Source organism: Taudactylus pleione, unplaced genomic scaffold (genome assembly GCF_031769625.1).
Source record: "Taudactylus pleione unplaced genomic scaffold, aTauple2 ptg000814l, whole genome shotgun sequence".
Taxonomy (NCBI): Eukaryota; Metazoa; Chordata; class Amphibia; order Anura; family Myobatrachidae; genus Taudactylus; species Taudactylus pleione.
In genome coordinates this window covers 110,120-137,721 of record NW_028285216.1, presented here as the reverse complement: position 1 = coordinate 137,721, position 27,602 = coordinate 110,120, and the positions used below count along the sequence as shown (strand labels likewise).

The following is a 27,602-nucleotide window of genomic DNA, read 5'->3' as shown; positions in this document are numbered from 1 at the left end:
CTGTCACTGCAGCACCCAGCGTCAGTACCATTGTCACTACAGCGTCCAGACACAGTATCACTGTCATTACAGTATCCAATCCTCCGTGCCATTGTGCTTCCTAGATCATCCGGTGTATATATTGGAAGCTATTCAAGGGTATAGCATAATCCTTGTAAGAAGCATCCTCTAGGGCCACGTTAGCAAGGCTCTCTATTCCTGTGAGTACCAGTTACCTGACCAAAGGACCGCGACCTGCCAGCTGGGTGCAGCTAAACCCATATCCTGCTTGGAGGGGTCACTGGAGGACACCTCCCGGCTGCTTAGACTCCTCACCTTTGGTCAGGTCTTGCCAGCGACTGGTACTCGTGGATGAGGAGACCTTGTTTACAGGCCCTACATCTCAGACTTCCTCTAGCCCTGAACCTCAGCTTGCATCCCTCAGTAGGGGATTCCATATAGCTGGTCGTAACAACTAGAAGATTCTCTATCTTCAATAGTAAAGAACTGGATGTCAGTGCTGGTGTTGAAGGGGATATACTCTCATTGATTTGATAATTTCAGTGCGACTGAAGTACTGTAGGAATTGAAAATTCATCCTTCATCTGGATCCATGCGGGTCTTATAGATCTGTATGCCCACGGAAAGTGGAGTGACAGTGAAGCTGGAACCTACTTTGATGGCTGCACCAGGGAAGAAGCCCCTGCAACACTAAAGCAAGCATGAAGCAGATATCCCAGGCTACTAATAGGCTGATATTATGATGTACTCGATACCTTGTATGTTATGTTGCATCTGCAGTGTGATTAACACATTCTTTAAAATGCTTTATTCACGTGTTTTGTATCTACCTAATGTATTGTTTTATCTTTGCCTGGCTGTGTAAATATGTTTCTATGTCCACGATACTGAAGGTGGAAAGTAGTTCAATAAGCCTCAATCTGGTGCAGAAGTCTGTAATCCCCTACCAGTAGGACAAGGTACATATGTTATGTCTGACCTCCTTTAACATGATCAGTATGTTTGAGGTGCTAGTAATGTCTTGTTGATTAGGTCACCTTGAAGGACTCTGTTCGTACTCCAGAGTTTTGCAGCTGATTAAGTTGGGCATCAAGTCTAACTAGGCTTGAGGGCAGCTCAGGTAAACCTCTCAACTGGTTCTCAGTCAGAATAAGTTCCTGGAGTGAGGGCAGCAGATGAAAAGCATCATCATCAATTGTGGACAGAAAGTTACTTGAGAGATCCACATGCTTCAATTTGCCTAGAAACAGACAGAGAAAGATATGAAGAACAATTGTGTGACACCTGTTAGAACATAATACTTCATACTTGAATAGATCATAAAGTAGAACCATTGAGCCCTTATTTGGTAGATAATAAATGGAAAGAGTATACACTTTCAAAAGTTATTTTAAGTGCCAGGCCCTACCTTGGCACCCCATCCCCTTCTGAGTACACTTCAATCTACTTTTACCTATAAAGTCCTCACCCAATCCTCTCCCCTATAAATCTCTAACCTCATCCTCTACACTCCTGTCTGCCCTCTTAGCTCCTCCCAACTGATTACCTTTTCTCACTGACCCACTCCCACCTCTAGGACTTCTTCTGTGCTGATCCCCACCACAGGAACTCACTCCTGCTCCATAGCATACTCTTCACTTCTATGCAAAACTTAAAACAGGCTCTAAAAACCCATCTCTTTATCAAATCTTACAAACTTTTCTCCTAACAGTCTCCTTTTGACCTTGCACACTGACTCAATCCCTCTCTGTCACCCATGTTTGACTACATACATGGACGTAACTAGGGTGGTCGACCAGGTTGCAAAGGTCCCCCACACAATTGCCCTAGTACCATTGGTCCCAGCGGTCTGAAGAGGCTCCCCTGCATCCAGAAGACTGCAGCCGCCAGCGCTCATTGCTAACGCCCGGCTTCACACTATGACCCTGGTAATGTTGCACATGTTATGTAACACGCTGTGATGTTTCCTGTCAGCATGCCTGCACTGGATTGGAGACCCGAGCCGCCACTGCTCAGTGCTGCTGGAATGTGTGAGGAAGAGCTGAGGTAACTGCCCAAGGAATAGGACAAACAGAGGCCGTATACTGTAAACTATGGGGGAGGATCATTACATGCTATACTCTGGGGAGGCATATTATATTCTATACTTTGGGTCACACACATTACATTCTATACTATGGGGTGCACATTACAGACTAAGGGGTCTATTTACTAAGCAGCGTTAGGAGACAGAGTGAAAAGTGATAAGAAAGTGATAAGGTGCCAGCCAATCAGCTCCCAACTGTCATTTTTCAAAAACAGCCTATGAGATGACATTTGGGAGCTAATTAGCTGGCACCTTATCACTTTCTTATCACTTTTCACTCTGTCTCCTAACACTGCTTAGTAAATAGACCCCTAAGGGATCTATTTACTAAGCTTTGGATGGTGATAAATTGGATGGAGATAAAGTAGCAACCAATCAGCTTCTAACTGTAATTTTCAAACACAGCCTGTAAAGTGACAGGAGCTGATTGGCTGGTACTTTCACTTTATATCAAACCAAGGCTTAGTAAATAGACCCTAAGCTTTGTGGAGGGGAGGTATATTAGAAAATATGTTATGGTGAGGGGGGAAGTCACATTACATGTTATGATAAGGGGAGGAGGGAAGACACATTATAAGCTGTACTCAAAGGAAGGGGGCGGGGACATTACTGGTTATACAAATGGGGGGAGCATAATGATGGACATACAGACAAGGTGGGTAGTGAGTACATTACTGGATATACACGATGAGAAGAAGAGGGCAACAGAATATAGAACATACAGATGGAGTAGCATTATATAGAACTTATAGACAGGAGGGGGGTGAGCTTAGTGCAAAACACACATATATGGGGAGTGAGAACAATCGAGAACATACATACATAGAGGAGCATATGCAAACAGGGCTGTAAGGAGGGCGGAACCAGACATGCTGAACCACAGCCACAATCCCTATTGCTGGGTGACCGCTATGAAACATGCTATGCTAGCGGAGCAATCGAGTCCTTTTCTACTGTCCACTCTGGACATCCGCCCAGAACCCGCAATGTGTGGGGATTTGGAAGAGATGTCATGACATCTCCCACAGCGGCATTCGAGTCGCCGGGCCACCTTAGTAGTCTGCAACTCTTCACCCCCAGGCTGCTGGGTCAGGTGAGACGCCCAGACCCATCATTATATTACATCTATACACAGAAGAGGGCTGCTGGGCAAAATGAGACCCCAATACCCATCATATTACTTGTATATACAGGAAGGGGGCTGCTGGGCAAGATGAGACCCTCCAGACCCATTATATTACCTGTATATACAGGACAGGGCCTGATGGGCAGTGGGAGACCCCCAGACCCATTATTATAATACCTGTATATACAGAAAGGAGTTGTTGGGCAAGGTGAGACCAAAAGACCCATTATTATATTGCCTGTATATACAGGAAGGGGCTGCTAGGCAAGATGAGACCTCCCAGACCCAGTATTACATTAATTTATATACAGGAGGGAGCCATGCAGGCCCATAAGGAGGGCGGTTCAGATGCTGGAGCAAAACCTGCCATGTTCACCCGGCACTGCAATCCCTATTGCTGTGTGCCGGCTGCAATGCAATATAACTTTTGTTTTTCCAAGAAAGATTTCAGTGAATGTATTTGCAGTAAAATTATACTGTATTTGCAAACATTACTTTCCTTAATCTAATTTCCTGGGGGTAGGGGTTCTGCAGGGCCGGATTGAGGGCCACATGGGCCTGGAGCTGAAAATGACCAAGGGCCTATTATGAGAAGAGCGGAGGTGTGACCAGTGCCATGTGGGCGTGTACACCCCTATACTCTCAGACCCAATGTCTCCCTAAAAGAAATAAAATACTTAATTTTGTTAGGTAAATAGAAATACAATTTTGTCATACTTATAATTTATGGCCGACTGTGTGGAGAGCAGATGGCCAGTCAACATCATGTTGTCATGACAATGGGCCTATTTTTATGTGGAGGCCTGGAGCTGTAGCTCCATCCACCCCATTGTTAATCTGGCCCTGGGGTTCTGGATGGGGGGTTGCCAATGCTCTTTCTCACACAGGGCGTCAAAATGTCTGTGCAATCATAAGGAATAATGGAAGTCAAGACAAAGAAAAAAAATGGAAGATGGAAAGAATAATCCAAGTAAAATATATACAGTATTACAATTACAAAAGCAATTTTAGGAAAAAGGCTATCTAAATATATACGTGTGCATGTGTGCGTGTATATATATTACGTTCGGATGTGTGCGTGTGTATTTATATATATACGTTAATTTATAGTCTTTTTCTTTTTGTGATTCCCCCCTATTGAACGGCCTACCTTGTGTGCCCCAGGCCCCGGGCCGGATTAAGGGGGGCGACAGGAGTGGTCGCCCCTGGGCCCCCACACATGGAGGGGCCCTCACTAGCAGCGGTGCGCTGTCTGCGCCCGCCGCTAGTGTCCCCTCCGCTAGCGTAGTGTAGACCGCGCAGTGAGCGCGGCCACACTACACAGTGAGATACACACAGCCACCGTCGGCAGCTGTGTGTATGTTACAGCAGCCGATGAGAGTCACACAGACTAGTACTGGGGGCTACTACTGGGGGCACTGTATGCCGAGGGACTACTGGGGGCAGAGCATGGGGGACTACTAGTGGGGGCACTGTATAGGGGGGGACTACTACTGGGGGCAGAGCATAGGGGACTACTAGTGGGGGCATTGTATAGGGGGGACTACTACTGAGGGCAGAGCATGGGGGGACTTCTACTGGGGGCAATATATAGGGGGGACTACTACTGGGGGCACTGTATACCGGGGGACTACTACTGGAGGCAGAGCATGGGGGACTACTAGTGGGGGCACTGTATAGGGGGGGACTACTACTGGGGGGCAGAGCATGGGGGAACTACTACTGCGGGCACTTTATAGGGGACTACTACTACTGGGGGCAATGCTTTCGGGGGAATACTACTGGGGGCACTATATAAAGGACACTGCATAGGGGAGATTACTACTGGGGGCACTGAATAGGGGTGGACTACTACTGGGGGCAATGCATAGGGGGAACTACTACTGAGGGCAATGCATAGGGGGGACTACTACTGAGGGCAATGCATAGGGGGGACAACTACTAGGGGCACTGTATAGGGGGACCACTACTGTTGGCATTATATAAGGGACACTGCATAGGGAAGACCAATACTGGGGGCACTGCATAAGGGGCACTACTACAGGGGGCACTGCAAATGGGGAGGACTACTACAGGGGGCACTGCATAAGGAGGACTACTACAGGGGGCACTGCATAAGGAGCACTGAATAGGGGGGACCATTACTGGGGACATTGCATAAGGGGCACTTCTACAGTGGGCATTGCAAGAGGAGCATTAAGGTGAATAGAAAGAAAAAATCATAGGGTGACAAGAAACAGTGGTATATAGGGTCCCCACAAGTTTGTTGCCCAGGGGCCCCCACAGACCTTAATCTGGCCCTGCCCAGGCCAGTATTACAATACATCCTCAGGAGTAAAAGCATCCGAGTAGTACAGCTGACGGAAGCAGGAATGCATCGCAACGGTTTCAATGAGATGTACTGTAGGACAGGATGTAGTCAAAATACCGATGGCTGGCATGCCATCTGTTCAAATCCCGGCGTCGGAATCCCGACCCGGGACTAAACATAGGCGGCTAAATCCCGAAGCCGGCCTACACACTGATGCCGGAATCGAAGGCAAGCGGGGCGCCCATAGCTGTTAGCCAAGGGATGGTGGGGTGGGGGGTTAGCATTAGGCACCAAGGCGGGGTTAGGTTAAGGCTTTGGGGGGAGGTTAGGGTTAGGTACCTCTGGGGGGGTTAGGGTTAGGCACTAAGGGGGGACAGTTAGGTTTAGGCACCAAGGGGGGATGGTTAGAGTTAGGCACTAATGGGAAGGGTTAGGTTGCAAGAAGGGGGGATTAGGGTTAGGTAGAGAAGGAGGGAGGGTTAGTATACTTACCCGACCCCTGTCGACATTTTGACATCAGGCATCCCGACTGCCGGGATATCAACCCCTGTAGGACAATTTAAATTAAGAAATAAAAATTATACACAATTTGTTTGAGTCTTTTTTGTCAGATTTTAGAAAGGGTATTTTGTGTGTCACTTAACTTATAGCGTCTAAGCATGATTGCGAGATATATGCCTCATTACCAGAAGTTATTACTATTGGGCTTCCAAAACAGGGCAATTAGGAGGGAGGTGGGGTGAGGAGAGATGCTAGTGTTGTATCTTGTCTAGGGTACCAAAATGTCTAGTTATGGCTCTGACTATATAGGTTGAGCAGCTTTCATGGGTACAGGGATGGAAGATCTACAGTGTCTAGATAGACAGTCAATAGGTCGACACCAAATGGTCGACATGCAATAGGTAGACAGTTAAATGTCGACATGGACTAAGGTCAACAGGGTCAAATTTCAACACACAAATGTTTGACACAGAAAAGGCCAATACATGTTTTTTCATCATCATGATTTTTAGGGTTAGGATGAAAGTGAGGGTTATGTTTAGGGATAGGCACATGGCAGAGGGTTAGGCTGTGGATGGGGACAGTTAGGGTTAGGCACTAGGGCCAGGGTTAGGGTGGTGATTAAGATTAAAACAATGTGCCAACCTTTTCTCTGTTGACCAGTTGTGTGTCGACGTTTTGACCCTGTCAACCTTAGTCCATGTCGACCATTTCACCCTGTTGATCTTTTGACCCTGTCTATCTATTACGTGTCAACCATTTGGTGTCGACCTATTGATTGTCTAGACTGTAGATCTTTCAATGCACACCCGCTTTCATAAGCAGAGCCCTTTTCCCTTGTGTTCTCTTCCTTTCCTTACTTATGCCCTCATTTTCTCCCCCATGGCATTTTTTGGCTATTCATAGCTCTCAACCTGCCTGTTACTGCAGCACTGAGTTTCTAGCAACTACCATGTGCATGCTGTATTGTTTTTATATGTACTATTATGTCTGTAAGAATGTATTGTACTTTTTAGTGCAGATTATTTCTGCAATGCCTGTTTCATACTTTTCTATGCACCTTGTGGTACACAATAAACAAAGAATAATAATAATAATAATAATAATAATGTGCTTTGTAAGGGTTGCCTTTTGATTATACTGTGCAACAGTGAAATTGTATCTGACGTGAAAATAGTTATTTGTAATTGAGTTCAACATGCTAAGAACAAATATGACATTTAAAACTCTCTGTTAGCTCTCGGTTCCAAGATATGGCCCATTTACGATGAGGTAGGGAATTTTTTCGTCTATCTATTACGTCAGCGTTCACAGACATATCGCATTGGCTGTGCTGCACAGCTGATGGACAGATATGTCTGCAGACATATCTGTCCATCGGCAGGTGTGTACGAGTGGTCTGCAGACCGCCCGTACACACACAGCGGCAGCCACGAGTAGGGGGGCCGCCGGGACCTGATGGCACAAGCAGATGATGGCCGTTGAGTGTGTATGAACGACCATCATCTGCAGACATATCTGCAGATCACTCGATCTGCATATATATATATATATATATGTCAGGTGTGTACCCACATTTAGTCTGCAAATTTGTCAACTTTTTAAGGATGAAAACTTCGACTTAGTCATCAAGGTTAGTAGGAGAGCAGCTTTGGAAGCCTGTAAAGGGATTCTTGGGTAACACAAGAGATGGAAACTATGTAGAATTTGTGGACAACCAAGTATCAACAATTAGGCTGCAGCATGTCACTCAAAACCCACTTTCTCGGCTCTCATCTGGACTTCATCCCTGACAACTGCAGTGCAATGAGTGACAAGCATGGTGAGCGATTCCACCAAGGCATTTCAGCAATGGAAGGAAGATATCAGGGTAGACAGAACGCTTCTATGCTTGCTGAATGCTGTTGGACAATGATAAGAGATGCCCCAGAAGAGTACAAGCGACAAGCAGAGAGAAAGTGCTCTCATGAGTAGGTCATAATTTGAGATAGTACTTTCGGTTGCTGTATGTTGTTTTGTTTTGTGCTCTTATTTGTGATTGATTGAATTGAAACAACTGTTATTTATGTTGTATCAAGAAAATATAAAATTATTTTAAAATTGATTTTCACTATGACTATATTACAGCTCAAAAACTAGAGCTAATAAAAACATTCTGAAGTTATATTTGTTTTTCTTGAACGTAAATTAGTAAAGTATGAATATTTTTAGAAAGGAAACAAATGAAAATGATATCTTTGTTGTACAGTGTTACCTAGACAAGAAAAAACGTACTGGGATACATTTACGACAGGCTTAAATTCCCATCACAACAAAAAGTTGTCATATTTTGAAAGGTTGGACAAGCTTTGTGGATGAGCAGAAACTCCAGGTGAACAATGAGTGAATTGAGGCAGGCTATAGCTCAACTGAAAAGTGCAAAACTGGTGGTTTTCTGAGATTATTAATGCTTGTACTTTAAGCTGGTAAAAAGAAATATACTCTATGTGTAAATATTGAGATTTAACATCTATTTACATTACTTAATTGTCTTTTCCATATGCACAGCTGCAGGAAAGACAACTCACATTTTTAAAAGTATAATCAATGTGTGGAGGTGATTTATATATATATTTTTTAACATTGTAAATATGACTTTCACTTTTTTATTAATAAGACATTATTCTCCCTTGTGTATCTATTTGTATTACCCTTTTTTCATGCAACATAATAATGTATTAAACATGTTTTTATTACATTATTTACACATTGGGTAATGCCACTTCTGCATTGAGCAATAACACACATGTCTAACACATATCCTACAATTCTGCCAAATACATATACACTAAAATGGCTGGAGTACATCTAGTGCAAGCTTGGGAATAGCACCTTCAGCAACGGGGTGGGTGCCGACAGTGGTGGTTGTATTTATGTTTTCTGTATATGTTTAATATACAGGCTTTTTTTGTTGGCAGTGAAGCTAGGGCCTCCCCGACTTATTAGAGCCAATCCCAGTCTAAAGAGGGCAGCCAGGGCAGTGAGTCAAGCTTGGCAGTCTGTCAGCAAAACCAGATTTGCTCACTTAGCATGAAATTTCGACTCTAAGGGATGTCCATGCCATCCAAGCACAGACAAGTACTGGAGGCATGAAATAACTTAGTGAGAGCGAATGAGATGGCAGTGAGAGGGCCAAGAAATGGCTTGGCAAGGGGCATGATATGGATAGGTAAGGGTCATATGGCTGGGGATATAGCATGATATGTCTGGAAGTTCTTAATCTATTTACTGTGTAGTGGTGACAAGGATGCTCTCTGTATATTGTGGCGGTGACTAGGGTGCTCTCTGTCTTGTGTGGAGGTGATAATGTTAGACTTTGTATTTTGTGGCATTTGTGTACATTTTCCATAAAGGCCCCAACATTCCAGAATTCAGACAAGAAACCAGCAGCAGGTTGTGAAAGCTGCAATAACAAGACAGTCTACCAACAGCCTTATCCTTTAGCCCACCTAATTTTATTTCCAAACCTCTCTCACTCTCTTTATTATTTACCTTGTTCAAAGTGCCATTGCTCCATCTATGCCTGCCATTGAGTGCTATACTTTATAGTTTTTAGTATTGCAAGTGACTCTACATAAGTATACATATGTGCTTTTTCTTGCCCACTTCTTTTTTTTTATACGCATTTGTGTCCACATAGAAATTAGACCCATTGTAACATTGATGACAGTGATTGTTATCATACATTGAAATAAAAGGGTGAAGCTGTGACTTGCACTATAAAATGTGCACTAAAGTCTTCACACTACCAAGAGCAAAAGGGGGCACTCTCTGCCGATCATTTGTGCAATCATTTGTGATCTCCATTCGCTGCATCATTAGTAGAATGAACAAGACAAACAGATGTGCTGAGAGGGGAATTGGGTGGTTTTAGACTACTCAAGCTTGGGCCTGACTGTGAGACCCAGGTGATCTGGCGATGCCCCCTCCAGCAGAGTGCTCATTGTATTAGTGCGGAACATGCCGAGTGATATGGCCTTACTCCCATAATTGCCTATGCTCCCACACGTCTAATAAGGGATCTATAGCTCCTTACTTTGGCTTAAAGGACAGCATTGAACTATGACTCACTGAAGTGACCTCTAGAAACGGGTAGCTGAATTATTTTCTCAGTTATTTCCACACCACAGAGTGTTTTGCTGTCCATGTGGAAAGCATTAATGGCACGCCATAGTAATTATTAAGAAACATGATAAAAGGCAGAGTTAGGCAGTGTAGAAAAGGAACCGCACATAGGATAAATAACTGCAATTATAAAACATAACCCAGCCACCTAAACTGGTTTTTGAGTATCTGATATCTGATTTCAGGACATAATTGATGAAAAAAGTAATGCTTAAAGCATGCAAGACGATGAGAATCTTCCCCACTGGCAAAAAATTTTCCCCACATTTAAAACTCATGCAAACAATGATTTTCAAATATAACCAACATACTCTGACTGTTTATTTAAAATAATGTAACGTACTAGCATTATAATAAACAAGTGATGCTAATATATCTATTTACGCCTGTAAATAATGTCTGTATAACAGTGAATTTCTGATGCTTTAGTGTTTATTAGGAAAACTTGTTCATTCTAAGCAATAATGCAGCAAATACTGTCAATTCTCATAAATGTTAGAAGAATCCACCTGTGACCTATATAATGCCAGCAATGTATTAATGCCTGGGGGTTCCATGTCCAACACCTCCCCCCCCCCCCGCGCACCCCCCTTCCCCACTCCCTCCGCTGTACAGCAGCCCTTCCCCGTACTCTTTGTTGTTGTCGTCTTCTTCAATGTGATATATTCGGAAGAAGATAGTAAAGTACACAAAAGGAAAAAGGTGACCTGCTGTAGACATACCATTCTGGGTCAGAGTGTGTGGTTCAGGGCCTCCCCCTGACCCAGGGGCCTGTGAGCACTGCTAACCCTGAGTTATTGATACACCAGTATCTAAAACAGTTACATCACCAAAGTGAACAACTCTCTTGTGCATCTATAGATTGTGAGCTTATGAGCAGGGCCCTCTTACCTCTTTGCCTGTTATTACCCAGTGTTAAGTAAATGTTAATAAATATATATATTAGGGATGTGCGCCGGACCATTTTTGCCGGCTTTGGATTTGGTTCTAATTCGTTGTCCGGCTTTGGATTTGGATTTGCCAAACTGCGGTGACTGGCTTTGGATTTCGATTTTGAGTTTTTTACAAAAATTGACAAAAAAAGCTAAAATCACATAAATTGGTCTTTTTTTTCTTCCTAGAGTATTATTAACCTCAATAACATTAATTTCCAGTCAATTTAGAACACCTCACAGCTTATAATATTGTTTTCAACATTATTGGCCAAAGGTTGAGGTGAGCTGACTGGTTACTAAGCGACAAAACAGCGGCGCAACGACACAGACACCACAGTGTAAAGCACATCTATGATACATTGCAACACAGCAGTGGCAGAAATGAAAAGTAGTGCACCCACCCAGTGGGGTACGGCCAGCAGAATCACAGTACTTGTTTACAAAGTGGGCTATGGCCCAAGGAGTCACAGTGCACAATCTTATTCACATTACACCGCACATAGTGTCCCTGATTCACATTACACCATAAAGTAGTGTCTCTTATTTATGTTACGACACACAGTAGTGACCCTTTTACACAATGCCCACAGTAGCGACCCTTTTAAACAATGCCCACAGTAGTGACCCTTACACACAAAGCCCACAGTAGTAATGCCCCTTATACAATGCCCACAGTAGTAGTGCCACTTATACAATGCCCACAGCAATAGTGTACCTTACACAATGCCCCCAGCAGTGGTGTCCCTTACACAATGCCCCCAGTAGTGGTGCCCCCTATGCAGTGCACCCAGTAGTAGTATGCCCCCCAGTAGTATGCCCCCCTTTAGCAGGCCCCCAGTAGTATGCCCCCCAGTAGTATGCCCCCCATTAGCAGGCCCCCAGTAGTATGCCCCCCCAGTAGTATGCCCCCCATTAGCAGGCCCCCAGTAGTATGCCCCCCCAGTAGTATGCCCCCATAAGCAGGCCCCCAGTAGTATGCCCCCCCAGTAGCAGGCCCCCAGTAGTATGCCCCCCCCAGTAGTATGCCCCCCATTAGCAGGTCCCCCTAGTAGTAGGCCTCCCCAGTAGTAGGCCCCCCAGACACACATAAAAATAAAAAAAATAAAAAAACGTACCTGTATCCCCGCTCCAGCCACCGTCCGCTCTGCTGCCACGCGACGAGGAGGGAGCCGGAAGACGGAGCTCCTGAGTGAGCTCCAGCCGGCTCCCTCCGTGGAGCAGCCAATGAGCATCTGTGTGACTCTCATTGGTTGCTGTAACAAACACACAGCTGCCGCTGGCGGCTGTGTGTTTGTGTCTGTGTAGGGCAGACCGCTATCACAGCGTCTGCCCTACACTCGAGAAGCCCTGATGTCGGATTCTCTAGCGAGAATCCGACATCAGGCGGCCGCCGTTCGGCCCTGAATCCAAGTCATGCGGGGAACACACGGTTCGGGTAGACTCGAATCCCCTATGTTCGGAGCAGTTCGGATTCCACAGAATCCGAACCGCTCATCTCTAATATATATATATATATATATATATATATATGCAACAATTTTATCACATAAGTTCATAAACAAATCTCTAAACACGCGTAGCTGTGCAATGACATACTTAGCCCTGCAAAGTCGTTGGATCGAACTCGGTTGATCTTGTTAAATCTGGCATACAAGTAAGTAGTCTCCTTGGGTAATGGGGGGATGCTTGTCAGGTCCACATCATCACAATATACAGAGGTTCCGAGGCACACACACACTAAGCAGGTTGGAAGACCTAAATTGTTCGGGAGAAAATACATATTAGAGCTTACAGAATTTATGAAATTCCACATGCTTTTTGGGGAAGAGTGATATCCATCACAAGCTTTTTTATCAAAAGGTAAAAAGGAATTATACAGAATATTATTCAGTGATTTTCTTTGTATTAGAAAAGAAAAAAAAGTGATTTAGTTGACAGATCGCCTACTCCCTGGCTACTTAAATGTCTCTCTGGTTGAGGTACATTCAGCAACGTATGTCCCATCTTAATCAAAAGACTTTCATATCCAGGCTTCTACCGTGCCCTCGGCACAGTATGATGTAAACATATGTATATAACCACAGACCGCACACTGGGAGCACACTGGACCCTGGGTGTACAGGAAGTTAAGTGAGTTGCACAGCCTATATGGCTCTTATGGCTGGGAGTCGAGTGCAATTCCAGTCTCCTAGAATGCTGAACAGGAAAGATGTGCCAGCAGGGCGTGCATGCACAGTAGCGTATGTCATAGGTCTCCTGCTGAGCCTCAGTGAGTCCCACTGCTATATAAACTTGAGGCAGCACAGAGCGCTCCTCATCCAACACCTACTATTATTATTATTATCCTTTATTCATATGGCACCACAAGTGTTCCGCAGAGCCTTACATAGTACATAAAACAAGTAAGTGAACAAGAAACAAGTAACTTACAGTACATTACAGTGCAGGACAAGGACACGATTTATATACATTGCTGCAATAGCGATTAAAGCACTCACAATAAGCAGCAGGGAGTTGGCAGCGTTAGGAGACAGAGTGAAAAGTGATACAATAGTGATAAGGTGCCAGCCAATCAGCTCCCAACTGTCATTTTTCAAACACAGCCTGTGAGATAACTTTTCACTTTCTTATCACTTTTCACTCTGTCTCCTAACATGCTTAGTAAATAGACCCCTTAAGCAGTAATGTTTTTTTTTTTTATCAAAGCCATCATTAACAAAATAGTACCACAGATCTAAAGAGAGTTGGGAATCTGAAAACAATATGTATAAACAAAAGAGAAAGAAAAAAAGACTCCTTTTTGGGGGACACACTAACCATAATAGGCCCATATTCAATTTGAGGTGAAAAGTCCGGATCCGCGATACTTTTTCAACGATGACGTCATTTTCGCCTGTTTTGCTATTACCCCGTATTCAATTTGAAAGACTTTCCGCCTAGGTGGAAAGTCAATGCAATGTAATAGGCGAAAAAGTTTCGCCTATGAATAGCAGGCGGAAAAAAGTGCAGAATTGGGGTTTTGTGGTGCAATGTTGCGGGAACCCCCCTGCAGCCTTCAGACAGTGCCCCAAAGGTCAACTGTGTCAAAATGTTTTTAAAAAACACTTAAGAACACCCCAAAAAATTACTTTCATTTTGGGGGCAAAAAAAATTAAAATATTGGGGGACAAAGTCCCGTTCTCGCGTACTTTCAAATTGAATACGGGGTAAAGCGGGGACGAGCGCGATACTATTCCGCCTACAAAACACGCGATGTAGGCAGAAAGTCCGGGACGTGAAAAAGTATTGCGGCTCGGCTCAAATTGAATACGGCTCGTAATCTGAAAACAATTGCAAGTCAATGGCCGTGAAGTGTAGTTGGAACAGTATCACTTTGCAACCACCAGCATCGCCATTAGAGGTGCTCAGTAAAATATGTGATGGTAGCAGTGGCAAACGCAGGATTTCTAGAGGGGGGTTTCCAAATGCTTGATTTTAGAGCGAGTGTGGCCAGTCCATGAAGACGGCATAATTAGCATTTATCCAGCTTTAATATGCATCATACAAAGTGTATTGTGTGTCATAATTCCAGCATATACGGGACCAGAGATCACAGTAAGTCATTAAATACGGCAGTAGGGCCGACCTGTCTGAGTTGAATGTTATTATATTAGATGTGGGCACCATTCCAGGGCATGGAAGCAAGTCCGGGAGTCTGGGGGAGCAGCAGAAGAACCCAGCACTGCCCTGGACATATACAGTATGTACAGTCAGGTGCATAAATATTGGGACATTGGCAGAATTTTCATATTTTGGCCTCTATTCACCACCACAATGGCTTTGAAATGAAACAAACAAGATGTGCTTTAACTGCAGACTTTCAGATTTAATTTGAGGGTAATTACATCCAAATCAGGTGAATGGTGTAGGAATTACAACGGTTTCTATATGTGCCTCCCACTTTTCAAGGGGACAAAAAGTAATGGGACTATCAACTCAAAAGCTATTTCATGGACAGGTGTGGGCTATTCCCTCGTTATTTCATTATCAATTAAGCAGGTAAAAGGTCTGGAGTTGATTCTAGGTGTGACATTTGCATTTGGAATCAGTTGCTGTCGACTCTCAATATGAGATCCAAAGAGCTGTCACTATCAGTGAAGCAAGCCATCATTAGGCTGAAAAATCAAAACAAGCCCATCAGAGAGATAGCAAAAACATTAGGTGTGGCCAAATCAACTGTTTGGAACATTCTTGCATAGAAATAACACACCGGAGAACTCAGCAACACCAAAAGACCAGGAAGACCACGGAAAACAACTGTGGTGGATGACAGAAGAATTATTTCCCTGCTGAAGAAAAACCCCTTCACAACAGTTGGCCAAATCAAGAACACTCTCCAGGAGGTAGGTGTATATGTGTAAAAGTCAACAATCAAGAGAAGACTTCACAAGAGTGAATATAGAGGGTTCACCACAAGATGTAAACCATTTGTGAGCCACAAAAACAGGAAGACCAGATTAGAGTTTGCCAAACACTATCTAAAAAAGCCATTACAGTTCTGGAACAACATCCTATGGACAGATGAGACAAAGATCAACTTGTACCAGAGTGATGGGAAGAGAAGAGTATAGAGAAGGAAAGGAACTGCTCATGATCCAAAACATACCACCTCATCAGTGAAGCATGGTGGTGGTAGTGTCATGGTGTGGGCATGTATGGCTGCCAATGGAACTGGTTCCCTTGTATTTATTGATGATGTGACTGCTGACAAGAGCAGCAGAATGAATTCTAAAGTGTTTCGGGCAATATTATATGCTCATATTCAGTCAAATGCTTCAGAAATCATTGGACGCCGCTTCACAGTGCAGATGGACACTGACCCGAAGCATATTGCAAAAGCATCCAAAGAGTTTTTTAAGGCTAAAAAATGGAATGTTATGCAATGGCCAAGTCAATCCCCTAACCTGAATCCGATTGAGCATGCATTTCACTTGATGAAGACAAAACTGAAGGGAAAATGCCCCAAGAACAAGCAGGAACTGAAGATATTTGCAGTAGAGGCCTGGCAGAGCATCACCAGGGATGTAACCCAGCGTCTGGTGATGTCTATGCGTTCCAGACTTCAGGCTGTAATTGCCTGCAAAGGATTTGCAACAAAGTATTAAAAAGTGAAAGTTAGATTTAGGATTGTTTAGTTTGTCCCATTACTTTTGGCCCCTTAAAAAGTGGGAGGCACATATAGAAACCGTTGTAATTCCTACACCGTTCACCTGATTTGGATGTAATTACCCTCAAATTAAATCTGAAAGTCTGCAGTTAAAACACATCTTATTTATGCACCTGACTGTACATATTGGGCTCTATAGCTGTGCATCTCTAGCAGTGCATGTTTTCTAAATCCCCTAATTGGTGCACAGGTTATTTATTACTGGCTGATACATATTAAAAGATCCACAGATGGTGCTATTTATTTCAATTATGATACTGAGAAGAACATGCAGTGCTAGTAAAATTCTATTATATTACTATTTCTATTGTGGTCCATTATATTACTATTTCTATTGTGGTGAGCTGGGGAGGGGGGTTTCCAGGCAGAAGGAAACCCCCCTGCGTTTGCCTATCGGTAGGGTACCGTATTCTACCAAGATGTGTGCCTCCCATCATTGTGGCTACACATCACAGAGAATTGAATTTGGGTCATAGATGCAATATTTGTATATCTGCAGAAAGCTAAAGCTTTATATTTAATTTAGGGTTGGCTAAATTACTGACCTTGTTCTGTCATTGATCCAAATATACCAGGTTCTGCTGGCTTTGTAGCAATTGGAGCAACAGTAGGAATCTTGGGTTCCTGGGTTGTTAGTATATTTGTCTTTTTGCGTTTGGGAGCCAGAGTAGCTACTTCAATCTGTGAGGGATTAATATGAGGATTAACATATATCACATAAAATCCAGTTACTGTGAAACAGAGGATCAGCAACAAAACTGACTGCACCATGTAAAAAGGATTAATATGAGTGTGTGGCGTAGATTGGGAATTTGGCAGACACAATTTTGCAATAATTAAAGATACGTTACGACCTAAATGGTTAGAGATTGAAATTTGCCACTTTAAAATGGCTGTGAAGAGGGGATGTGTGAGTGGGAGGAGTGATTGGTCCTCCCTATACACAGCATCATACAGCTCTGGTTTTAGCCTTAGCTGTCAGACAAACCACAGAGCTGCAGGAAAAACTGGTGCACGGTGCAGCCCGAGGCTTCAGACAGAAGAAGAACCAGGCAATTTATAAGTGGTAATGTAGCTGTAAGTGGTAATGACACAATATTCCTTACCAAATGCATAAGAAAAAGACAACACTATATGTACCTATTTATTTGTTTTTAATAAATAAATAAATATGTTCTATTTATTTTTGGGTTTTCTTTCACATTGCACCCTTTTACCTTTTTTGTGCTGTGCTGTGATAATTAGCAAAGCCTTTCACTGTTTATGCTTCTTCTTTCTTAATTCCAGTATGCTTATTATATTTTACTCTCAGATTGATTAATAAGATTTGCAAACATATTTAAATGTATTAAGAAAAATGTGTTGGTAAATGGGCCCAGAAAGCAATCTCCGAATTACGAATAATAAAATATAAATAATAGCAGTGCTGTGAGGACAAATAAAAAATTATACTTCATGTTGAATTAAATAACATGTATTTAAATTTTACTGCATAAAATAGACATACATTCATATAAAAGATATACTGATCACATTGCAGACCCCATTCACCCCCAATTCCTCCTGTAATTGGGCCAATTTCTGTGGTTGTCATTGCAGAGAGAACCCAAGTGTCCTACACTCATTATTATTGTAAATCATGGGAATGTCTAAATCCCCTTCACGGAGAGGACCCTGACGTCATCAGCCAGTGTCCAGCGTCATTCGCAGTGTCCAGCATCATTCCCTACCATCCAAGTGGGTAAAGAGGGGAAATATAACCTTGTGGCGAGCGTAGCGAGCTTGAAGCGTGTCGAGCCCAGCGAGCCAGCGAGGGGACAACTTTCTTCTTTAGGTGGGGACAACTTTCAATACTTGTGTACGTAAAGTACACAAGTACACAAGTACCATTTAAAATATTCATTGGGTTCTCTCTGCAATGAGTCCGTAAAGCATACAAGTACCGATATTAATTATCAAAGTTAATTTCTAGATATATCTTAATGTAGTTGGCAGATGTGACAATTTTCCTATGCAAATAATGGAGACAGCGGTCTGCAGCATTAGTGTGCCTGATAACAACACCAGCGCAGGCACCTTCTTTCTCTTGTCTATTAGTGTGCCTGATGCCTCCTGTGCTAGGAAATTGTTAAAGAGCCATAATACTCAAAATTGCTTAAACCATACACAAACATCCATTTTCCATGTGTTCAGCCTTAATATATAGACCTCCTGATCACAAATAATTATCTCTTTTGTCATCAGTGGGGCACACACACATATGCTGCTGTCTGTCGCACTACACTAATACCTCTTTTACACCAAAGTCCCAGGTCTGAACCAGGATTTGAAATATGTTTCCAACCCGGATCAGACCTGGGACAGAGACTTACCGACTGCGGCGCCAACCCGAGGTATGGCCGGGTCAACATCGTTCACACTGGAGCCAGGTCTGCAGTGACCCAGTTCTTCAGGCATTGCAGATGACACTTTACACTGACAAAAATCCCAGGTTGATGCACGTTTACATGCAAAAACCTGGGATTTTGAAGTCGGTGTAAAAGGGGTATTACCAGATAATCATTACATTATTGTACTTATATCATTATGGGCATGGAGGTAGTTTTAGGACCACACAATTGCCCCTGATATTACGGTGTGTATGGCCAGTGTAAAATATTCCAGAGCATTTTACATAGGAATATATTAGAAAATAGAAACAAAGCATACCCTTTCACCACATAACCATGTTACCAGGTCTCTGTCCCTCCCACCTCAGCCATCTCTACCTTGCTTACTTCCTGCACTCAGGTCCCCCTCTACACACTCATGCCTCATGTCATCTGTCTGTCTCCCCTCTCCCCTAGATTGTAAGCTACTAGGAGCAGGGGCCCTGATTCAAGCGGCCGCTCGTTCGCTCTGACCGATGTTCGCACATCTGTGCATGCGTACGGATTTTAATACGCATGCGCGAAACAGTCAGTGCGGACGAAAATCGTTTGTTCGCTATATAGCGAATACCTGCTATTTTGAGTGACAGAGGGAGGCGTATGTGGGTGGTTACAGGGGAAGGTGCTTGAAAACGGGGGTGTGGAATTAGATCGCAGGCGTGCTTAAAGGTCAAAACGGGCGTTTTAAGGGAGTGCATAATTAATACAGCAGCGTCATTGACCACGTCACTTGGGAACTGCTCACAAAATAGCGGTTGAAAAAACCAGCCACAAGAATAGCGAGCAGTTCATACGCTGTTCGATGTACTCGATTAATCTAATAAATAGCGGACATGACGTAGGATGCGAGCGGCCAGGGGGCGTATTTTTCAAAATTACAACTGCAAGTTTTGCTCGCTCGTTCAGACTTAGAGGCGTGAACAGACCGCATTTAGCGAACGGTTCATTTGAATAGCCACCCCTTATTTTAGAACGAACGACCGCAAATAGCGAGCGGCTCTGAATCAGGGCCTGGGTCCTCCTCCCCACTGTCTCACAGCCTTCTTCTCTAGCACTTCTATGACAGCCTTCACCTTCAGAGCTGTACTGTGTATGGAGAATTGTGTTGCTAATTGTTACTTGTGTTCTGTTTATATTTTGGTTACTGTATTGTAATGTAATGTTCTGTGTACCCTTTACTGTATGTACGGCGCTGCGGACCACTTGTGGCGCCCTATAAGTAAAATTTAATAATAATAATACTATGAGGGACTTAAGGACAGATAGATCAAAGAGTGAAAAGCTGAATTTTCTGCAAAAATTTGCCTGCAATAGGATTTTTTTGGGCTTCACCCTATACAGGAAAGGATTCCCACATGTTATAGCACAGCAGTTGCTATCCCTGGCAGTAGCCTCCGCTGTCGGTTAGCTTCGCCATAATTTTGAAGCTTATGTTACAATATTTCTATGGTACTTGACCACTGTCAGCCTATGTGCAGTCAAACGTAACAGTGATCCTGCTAATCAGTGGTTGATTAACATCTACAGTATATGGCTGTCATATAAGCAATAAAGGATAGCAAGATGCACGCAAAGGGGTCAGTTGCAGTGTCATCAGAAAACATTAAGGGGTCCATTTAATAATGATCGAGTTTTAGATACTTGCATTTTGCAAGTATCCCGCAAAATTTGTTTAGTAAATATGCCCTAAAGTGTTCTCAACTATTGCTTTCAAGTCAATAAGAAACTGTCTTCCCACAACCGATCGGTATTAATCTTATACTGTCAACTTGCTACTTGTTATATACAATCTTTCTCCTCTGTTGATGCTTCATTTTTCTGTGCACTGCACCTTCTATTATTCTTCTCTCCAATTCTGACACCCGCCCCCTCTGTTTTCCTCTCTTGTCTGTGAATGTCTGTTTCATCTCTGTCTCTCTCCCCGCATCTCCCCCTCTAGTAGTAAAGTGTCTCACTTTTCATTCTTTCTTAAAGGAGAATATTTATCAAAATTTACATTTTGACATGTAATGTTTTATTACACAAAATTAAGTAGAAACATTTGTCATTAGAAAAATTGCTTTATTCTGTTGTATTCTTTGTTATTCTGCCCCCTTGAGGTGTAGCCTTTGTACAGCCTATATGTATCACTTATATTTCTCTCCATTAAAATTTTTAGGAGTCTATTTAATAAACTAAAAAAGGCTTTTCTCCAGCATTTTAGCTGGAAAAAGTCTAAACTATCAGCTTTCCAAATTTACTGCCTGATTCAGCATGGATCGCAATTGCAAAGCTGCACGCAGTCTATAGATATGATGTATGTACGCAGGCAGCTTTGTAATTGGGATCCTTGCTCTCATGCAAATACAGCAGAAGGTGTATGACACCCCCTGCTGCATTTGCAATCCCAGCACTGCTGTGGAGGTTGCAGACTGGGATCACCATCGCGACCATAGGTGGTCGATGATGGATGGCACCAGGCCTCCGGGCAGCTGAGGCCACCGGGCAGCTTACTTAGGCTGGCCAGCTTGCGAGCCCAGGAAACTGCATTGATAAAAACACAGATCCTAGGCTGACCACTCCCGGAAAACGGGGCGGTCATAGCCCCGTTCCGGGAACGCCGGCCACCCCCGCACCGCCCCTTGAATGCCTCTGCCAGTCATCACATGCATGCCGGCGTTGGTAACGCTGGTATGCATGAAGATTCCCACAAAGGACCCCTCTGTTGGTAAGAGCAACCCTTTGCGATGGAGGGAATTCTGGGTCTATGACCCAGAAGCCCCTCCGGCGTCCTTCTGCGCATGCCGCGGGGGGTGTTGGGAGGGATCCGATTGGATCTATCAGCACTCTGCGGAAAGAAGCCCTAAGGCTTCTATGGGTAACGCCGTCAGGAAGATGGCGTTACACACCACATCTAAGTCCCTGAGTGCATTGCACTCCATGGCTTAGTGCATATGAGAAATGTGGTCAAACCCACATTTTCGGGGGTTGACTACATTTCTCTCCTTCCTGCATCTCGCCCTTGTTCTTTTTGCTTTGCTCCCAACTCAGAATCAACCCCTTAGATCCCAAATGAAGACCTTATTTATGCATAAAGTTTCAGGCTTGGTTCAGAATTTTGCAGTCTTTTGTGACGGGATTACTGTAGGTATTCAAATACTAAATATGGATTTGTTGCATCCTTAAAACCAACAAAAATACAACAAGGCACATACATAATAAAGATACTGGGCCTGATTACGATATCTACACTATTCTGTTATTTACGCAGTTGAGCAATTATCGGTCAACTGCGCAGGCATCACGGTCGCACTGCACACATGCCAATCTACCTTTGCGGTGCTGCTTTGAGGATTACTTCACTAATTGATTGACAGTCAGGGACTGTTTGGGGGAGGTAATGGGCTGTGGCGGCAGAAAACACAGACCTGTCCCAGCCATTTTCAGGATATGTCGTAGCTTGTGTCTGGGATCCTGTACACAGATAAAGTGGTTCCGATGTCTCAGATCAGTTAGCTATTCTGCGTGACCATAGGGCTACTAAGACGGGTGATTACCAAATGATCTGTGATGGCGGCTGCGTATTTGTATGCACTTACTTGGATCTGCGAAGCCGCTCTGGGCGTCTCAATACATTTCCAGCTGGCTAAAGCATTATCATATTTTCATACCAAAGTTGTGTGAGGGATCGCGCTGTGACTGCATTAGCGTACATCTCTGAATGAGGCCCACTGTGCAATACATATACTGTATCATTAACAGTTTCAGTGATTAAGGATCATATTGGCCTCTATAAAAGTAAAGGGTAAATACATTAATTTGTGGTCCTGACAAAATAGTGTTCCCAGTACAAAGCATTCCTCCTGTAAGCTGTCTGGCAGATGAGTGGCAGTGGACTATTTATCATTCCTTACCAACATAATGGAATAAGGGGAGTTTAGGCAATAAACAGTACAATGACCATCCGAGGGCAAAACCACCAATTTAGTTTTTCTTTTGTGTTGCCTAATGGACAAATGTCTTATGAGAGTGAAATGTAAAGAGAATAATGCAGGGATAATTGGGTAATTAAAGTGCCTGTATATACATCACAGTCTTTTTAAATACAAATATTTATAGAATTATTTTTAAGATACACCATTTTATTGCCCACTATTTTCCCACAGTCCTCCACCGCAGTCGTACATTCTGCATCTTCATGACGATCTCTTTCTCTCCATCAATGGTTTCACTTTATACACCAGACTTGGGAACACACCAATGTTGTCTCACATAATTATCTGTGTTGTCCCATAGCATACCACCAGTGACATTCCTACCCCTCTGTCCTCACACATACATGAACCATACACTGCTTTTCTTTGTATTTCTTATCCACATCTCTCCTGCTCACGCTTCTCTTTCTCCTTTTCCATTTTCCTATTTCTCGTATATAAGAATCTGCTAGCCTGGGGAAACCTAACAATCTCATCCAGAAGTCAGCCTGTTTATTTAGGTACCCTGTCTGAGAGCAATTACTCACATTACCGTATATCTATCCTTACAATGTGTGTAGTTATTCTATTTTGTAGATTAAAGCCAATTTTGTAAATGATCAACATTCCAATGATCTCTCCTCCTGCATCCTCCTCCCATGTCTCTCCCATGCACAACTGTCATACTCTTCTTAAATCGTCGTTTCACACTTCTCTCTTGTTACATACTCATCTAAGAGTAACAAACTCCTCCGTTCACCCTCCGTGTTTGTTGTTTTTATCTTTCATGTGCATTTCCCCATTCCCTGGATTCATGTGCCTGTGACAGGTCTGTGCTCTCTCTGGCTTGTAGCTTCTTGCCCTGATCCGTCTGTCATGGCAGATGCTCACAAATAGGCTCTGATGAAAGCTCAGCCCTGAGAGATCTTTCAGAACTCCCCCCCCCTTATACACCTCACCACCCTTCCTCCACTCTTTTCTCATCAGCATCTGAGAAATAAGTATGCTGACAAACCTGCTGCAAGACACAGGATCAGAGGCATCTTAAGCGAGATTCTATCCCTCCTCCCATCTCCCCTTCTAAAGATCCATCTCTAGTTGTCAGCCTATAGGCTGTACTTCTAGCATTCTTGATCTATATATTTATCTATAGCAAACAATTATGTATGCATTGTATCTTTGACATTCAGTTGTCCGTTTGTCTGTATGTCCATTTATCAATATTACTATTATTAGTAATTATTATAATTTATTATTATTATCATTTATTTATATTTCGCCACAAATGTTCCGCAGCGCCTTACAAAGTACATAAACAAGTTGTAGGCAAGCGACTTACAGAACAATACAATTCAGGACCCGGACATGGATAATATATATTGCTAAATTAGCGACCATAACACCCAGATAAGCAACAGAGCATAAGCAACCAAGTGTTAGGTGCCCTACTGGGGAGTAAGAAGTAGATGAAAATAAAGTAAGGAGAAGCACAAGAGGGTAGAGGGCCCTGCTCGTAAGAGCTTACATTCTAAAAGTTGCAATACTTGTTCTCACCTCAGCCCTTGGTTCATAGTATAGATCTTCATAGTTGTTCAGGTCAACAGATTCTCCATAGTTCTCCAGACTTGGGTCATAATTGCCAAGGTCTAAGCTCTCGTAGGAGATGCTCTCATGTGGTCGGACTTTTTCAGAACTGCGTCTACCATTTTCAGGTGGTGGAGGAGCCATAGATAGGGCCACCGCAGAAATATACAGAGCCACTGAGAGGTACATTGTGGTGACAGGCCTGCAAAACAGCAGTATATATGTAAAACAGCCTATGTACAAGGTTGGTATCCTAATTTCAAAATGTTATACTCAGAATGTTCACAGAAATTAAATGATATGCATGGGACAAAACTGATCTTAATTATATTAACAATTACAAATGGCAAAAAAATACAGAACAACGTATAATATGAATGCATCAAACTGTACAACTATTTTTCTACCCAGAAATTACTTCGGGATGTAGCCATTAGGTCGAAATTTACAATGTCGACATTAATAATGTCGACAGTTATTATGTCAATACTGTTAAAATGTCGAAATGCAAAGTGAAATGTAGACATTATCAGAATGTTGACACTGGGAAGAGGGTGTGGGAAGAGAGGTTAGGGGTAGAGATTAGGGATAGCAGAGGAATACTTATCAGAATGCTGGAGTATCACAGGTTTGACCTGGGAGTGATGAGCACATGACCACAAGCACACGGAAACTGCGCTAGAGCTGCTGCAGCCATCAGTAGCAGATAAGTGACTCATCAGAAACGATTTGTTGACACGTCAACATTTCATCAGTGTCTACATGATGAATGTCAATTAAGTTAATGTCGGCATTATAGCAATGTCAACATTCTTGTGTTGACCTTATAAATGTCAACATATCATACTACAACCAATTACTTCATATCACAGGAGATAAAATTTAATTGATATAGAAACATTAATTACAAGATTTTTCATTAGATCAAAGTAGAGATGTGTGGGTTTGGTTCCCAGAGAACCGACAACAACCAAATTTAGGGGTTCCAAGTCGAACCAGGTCCAAGTTCGAAATCACTTTGGGGTACCGAGTCGAACCGAGTCCAGGTTCGGATCTTCCCAAAGGTTCGGAACTCAGATTTAAAAACCGAACCCAACTGTTTTGGATTACATGTAAATAGGTCAAAATTATATAATTTTAGCTGTTTTTAAAAAAAAATCAGATCCAAAACCAAAATACGAAGATGAATCTGGAGCCAAAACCAAAACACGAAGATGAATCCGGATCCAAAAACAAAACACGGGGGTCAGTGGGTTGCACATCTCTAGATCAAAGGGAATAGCTTAGCTTACTATTGTTATTATATTCCTGTTTAGAGCCCCAACATATTCTGCAGTGCTGTAAAATCAGAGAATAATATCAGACAAACCAGTCCCTGCCCCAGTGAAGTTTACAATCTAATTTCCCTACCACAGATACACAGATACACACACCATTTACTGGCATTAGAATCCAATTAACCTATCAGCATGACTTTGGCCCGAATGTGCAAAACTCATGGGAACAGAGGAATAACGTACAAACTCCAAGCAGATAGCTGCTGAAAAATGGTAACAGTAAAAAAACCACATATGAGTAACAAAATCAATAAATATGCTATTTTCACAAAATCTGAAATGAACATTTAGGGGTAAATTCAGTTAGCAGTCCATGGGTTATCTAGGCATGATAACCTTGTTTGTTTTTACTCGCACCTGTAGTATATTTAACAAGTTGGGTTCTACAACCCAGCATTTTTACCCAAAATTTAAAAGGGCAATGATTTTTACTAGCGAAACACTACTAGTAAAAGCATTGCAAATAGGGAAACTGATAAAAAGCGATCAGCGTGTTTAAAAAAAAAAAAAATATATATATATATATATCTTAAACATGCTGGTCGCTTTTTATCAATTTCACTATTTGCACTGTAACCTATATAGTATACCACCAATACTATATCATTACTGATGTAAACTGACACCCATATTGTTGATTGTTGGGTAATGCGGTTTTTGCATCTGTGAATCACAGATATTTCAGATGGAATTGGTATGAAATACCGCCGGCCGCACGATTCCCGTCAGCAGTAGCCCGACAGGAGCAGAGTGCGACGCAGTGGAAGCCCGACAGCGCTGGAAATCCAGATCGTAGATAGGTAAGTATTTACTAATCTAACCTAACCCCCCTAACCGTAACCCTCCTTAGGGGTGCCTAACCCTAACTTCCCCCCCAAGTGCCTAACCCTAATCCCCCCTCTAAGTGCCTAACCCTAACCACCCCCTTCCTCGCTGCCTAATCCTAAATCCCCCGGGGGGGTGCCTAAGATCTACTATGTGTGGTTTCTAGGGGTGAGCGGGATCAGATTTCTGAAATCCGAACCCCCCCGAGCTTCCCGATCCTAGGCAGATCCGAGTCAGGCTCGACTTTTCCCGCCTGACTCGGATCTGAAATCAAGGCAAAACGTCATCATCCCGCCTTCCAAGTCTCGCGGGTTTTGGAACCTATATAAGGTACCCGCGTCGGCGCCATTTTCTCACTCGGCTGTGGACAGTGAAGAGGGAGGGTGGGAGTTAGGGCTGGCTGGGCTGTGTAGTGTAGTGTAGTGTAGTGTAGTGCAGAGTAGTGTTGTGCTGTGCTGTGCTGCGCTGTGCTGCTGTTGTCCACTACTTCAAAGTCCATAGGGGCTGGCTGTGTTGTGCTGTGCTGCTGTTGTTAATAGGGGCTGTGTCCACTACTTCAAAGTCCATAGGGGCTGGCTGGACTGTGTTGTGCAGTCAGTTCTCCATAGGGGCTGTGTCCACTCCAAAGTCTTGTGCAGTGTCCCAGTCCTAAAGGGGTGCTGTAGTGTTGTCCAGGGGGTGCTCTGTCCATCAGGGGTGCTCCCCCCAAGTGCTAAAAAAATAATATTTTTTGTGTGTTTGTGAATTGTGTGCGCAGTAGCCGCACGTGCATCAACAAAATAGTGCCAAGCGTGCGCCTGTGTCATAAGTAAAGGGCCGGCTGGCTTGACCGTTAAAGGGTGCTGTAACCCCCAAAGTACACTCCAGTCCAAACCAAAAAAAAAATTATTTTCTGTGTTTGTGAATTGTGTGCGCAGTAGCCGCACGTGCATCAACAAAGTAGTGCCAAGCGTGCGCCTGTGTCATAAGTAAAGGGCCGGCTGGCTTGACCGTTAAAGGGTGCTGTAACCCCCAAAGTACACTCCAGTCCAAACCAAAAAAATATATATTTTCTGTGTTTGTGAATTGTGTGCACAGTAGCCGCACGTGCATCAACAAAGTAGTGCCAAGCGTGCGCCTGTGTCATAAGTAAAGGGCCGGCTGGC

The 27,602-nt window shown here is 43.2% G+C and overlaps 1 protein-coding gene across 1 annotated transcript in view; it reads right to left on the bottom strand.

Annotated features, from left to right (window-relative positions):
- OPTC (opticin) overlaps nucleotides 1-27,602 on the bottom strand; it is a 97,479-nt gene that overhangs the window by 11,415 nt on the left and 58,462 nt on the right. Inside the window, exons 2-5 of the mRNA XM_088458173.1 lie at nucleotides 24,266-24,497; nucleotides 16,875-17,010; nucleotides 12,720-12,878; nucleotides 1,038-1,240 (exon numbers count right to left, since the gene is read on the bottom strand). Coding sequence (XP_088314299.1) covers nucleotides 1,038-1,240; nucleotides 12,720-12,878; nucleotides 16,875-17,010; nucleotides 24,266-24,484 — 717 coding nt within the window. The 5' untranslated portion in view covers nucleotides 24,485-24,497. The remainder of the gene's footprint in view (nucleotides 1-1,037; nucleotides 1,241-12,719; nucleotides 12,879-16,874; nucleotides 17,011-24,265; nucleotides 24,498-27,602) is intronic.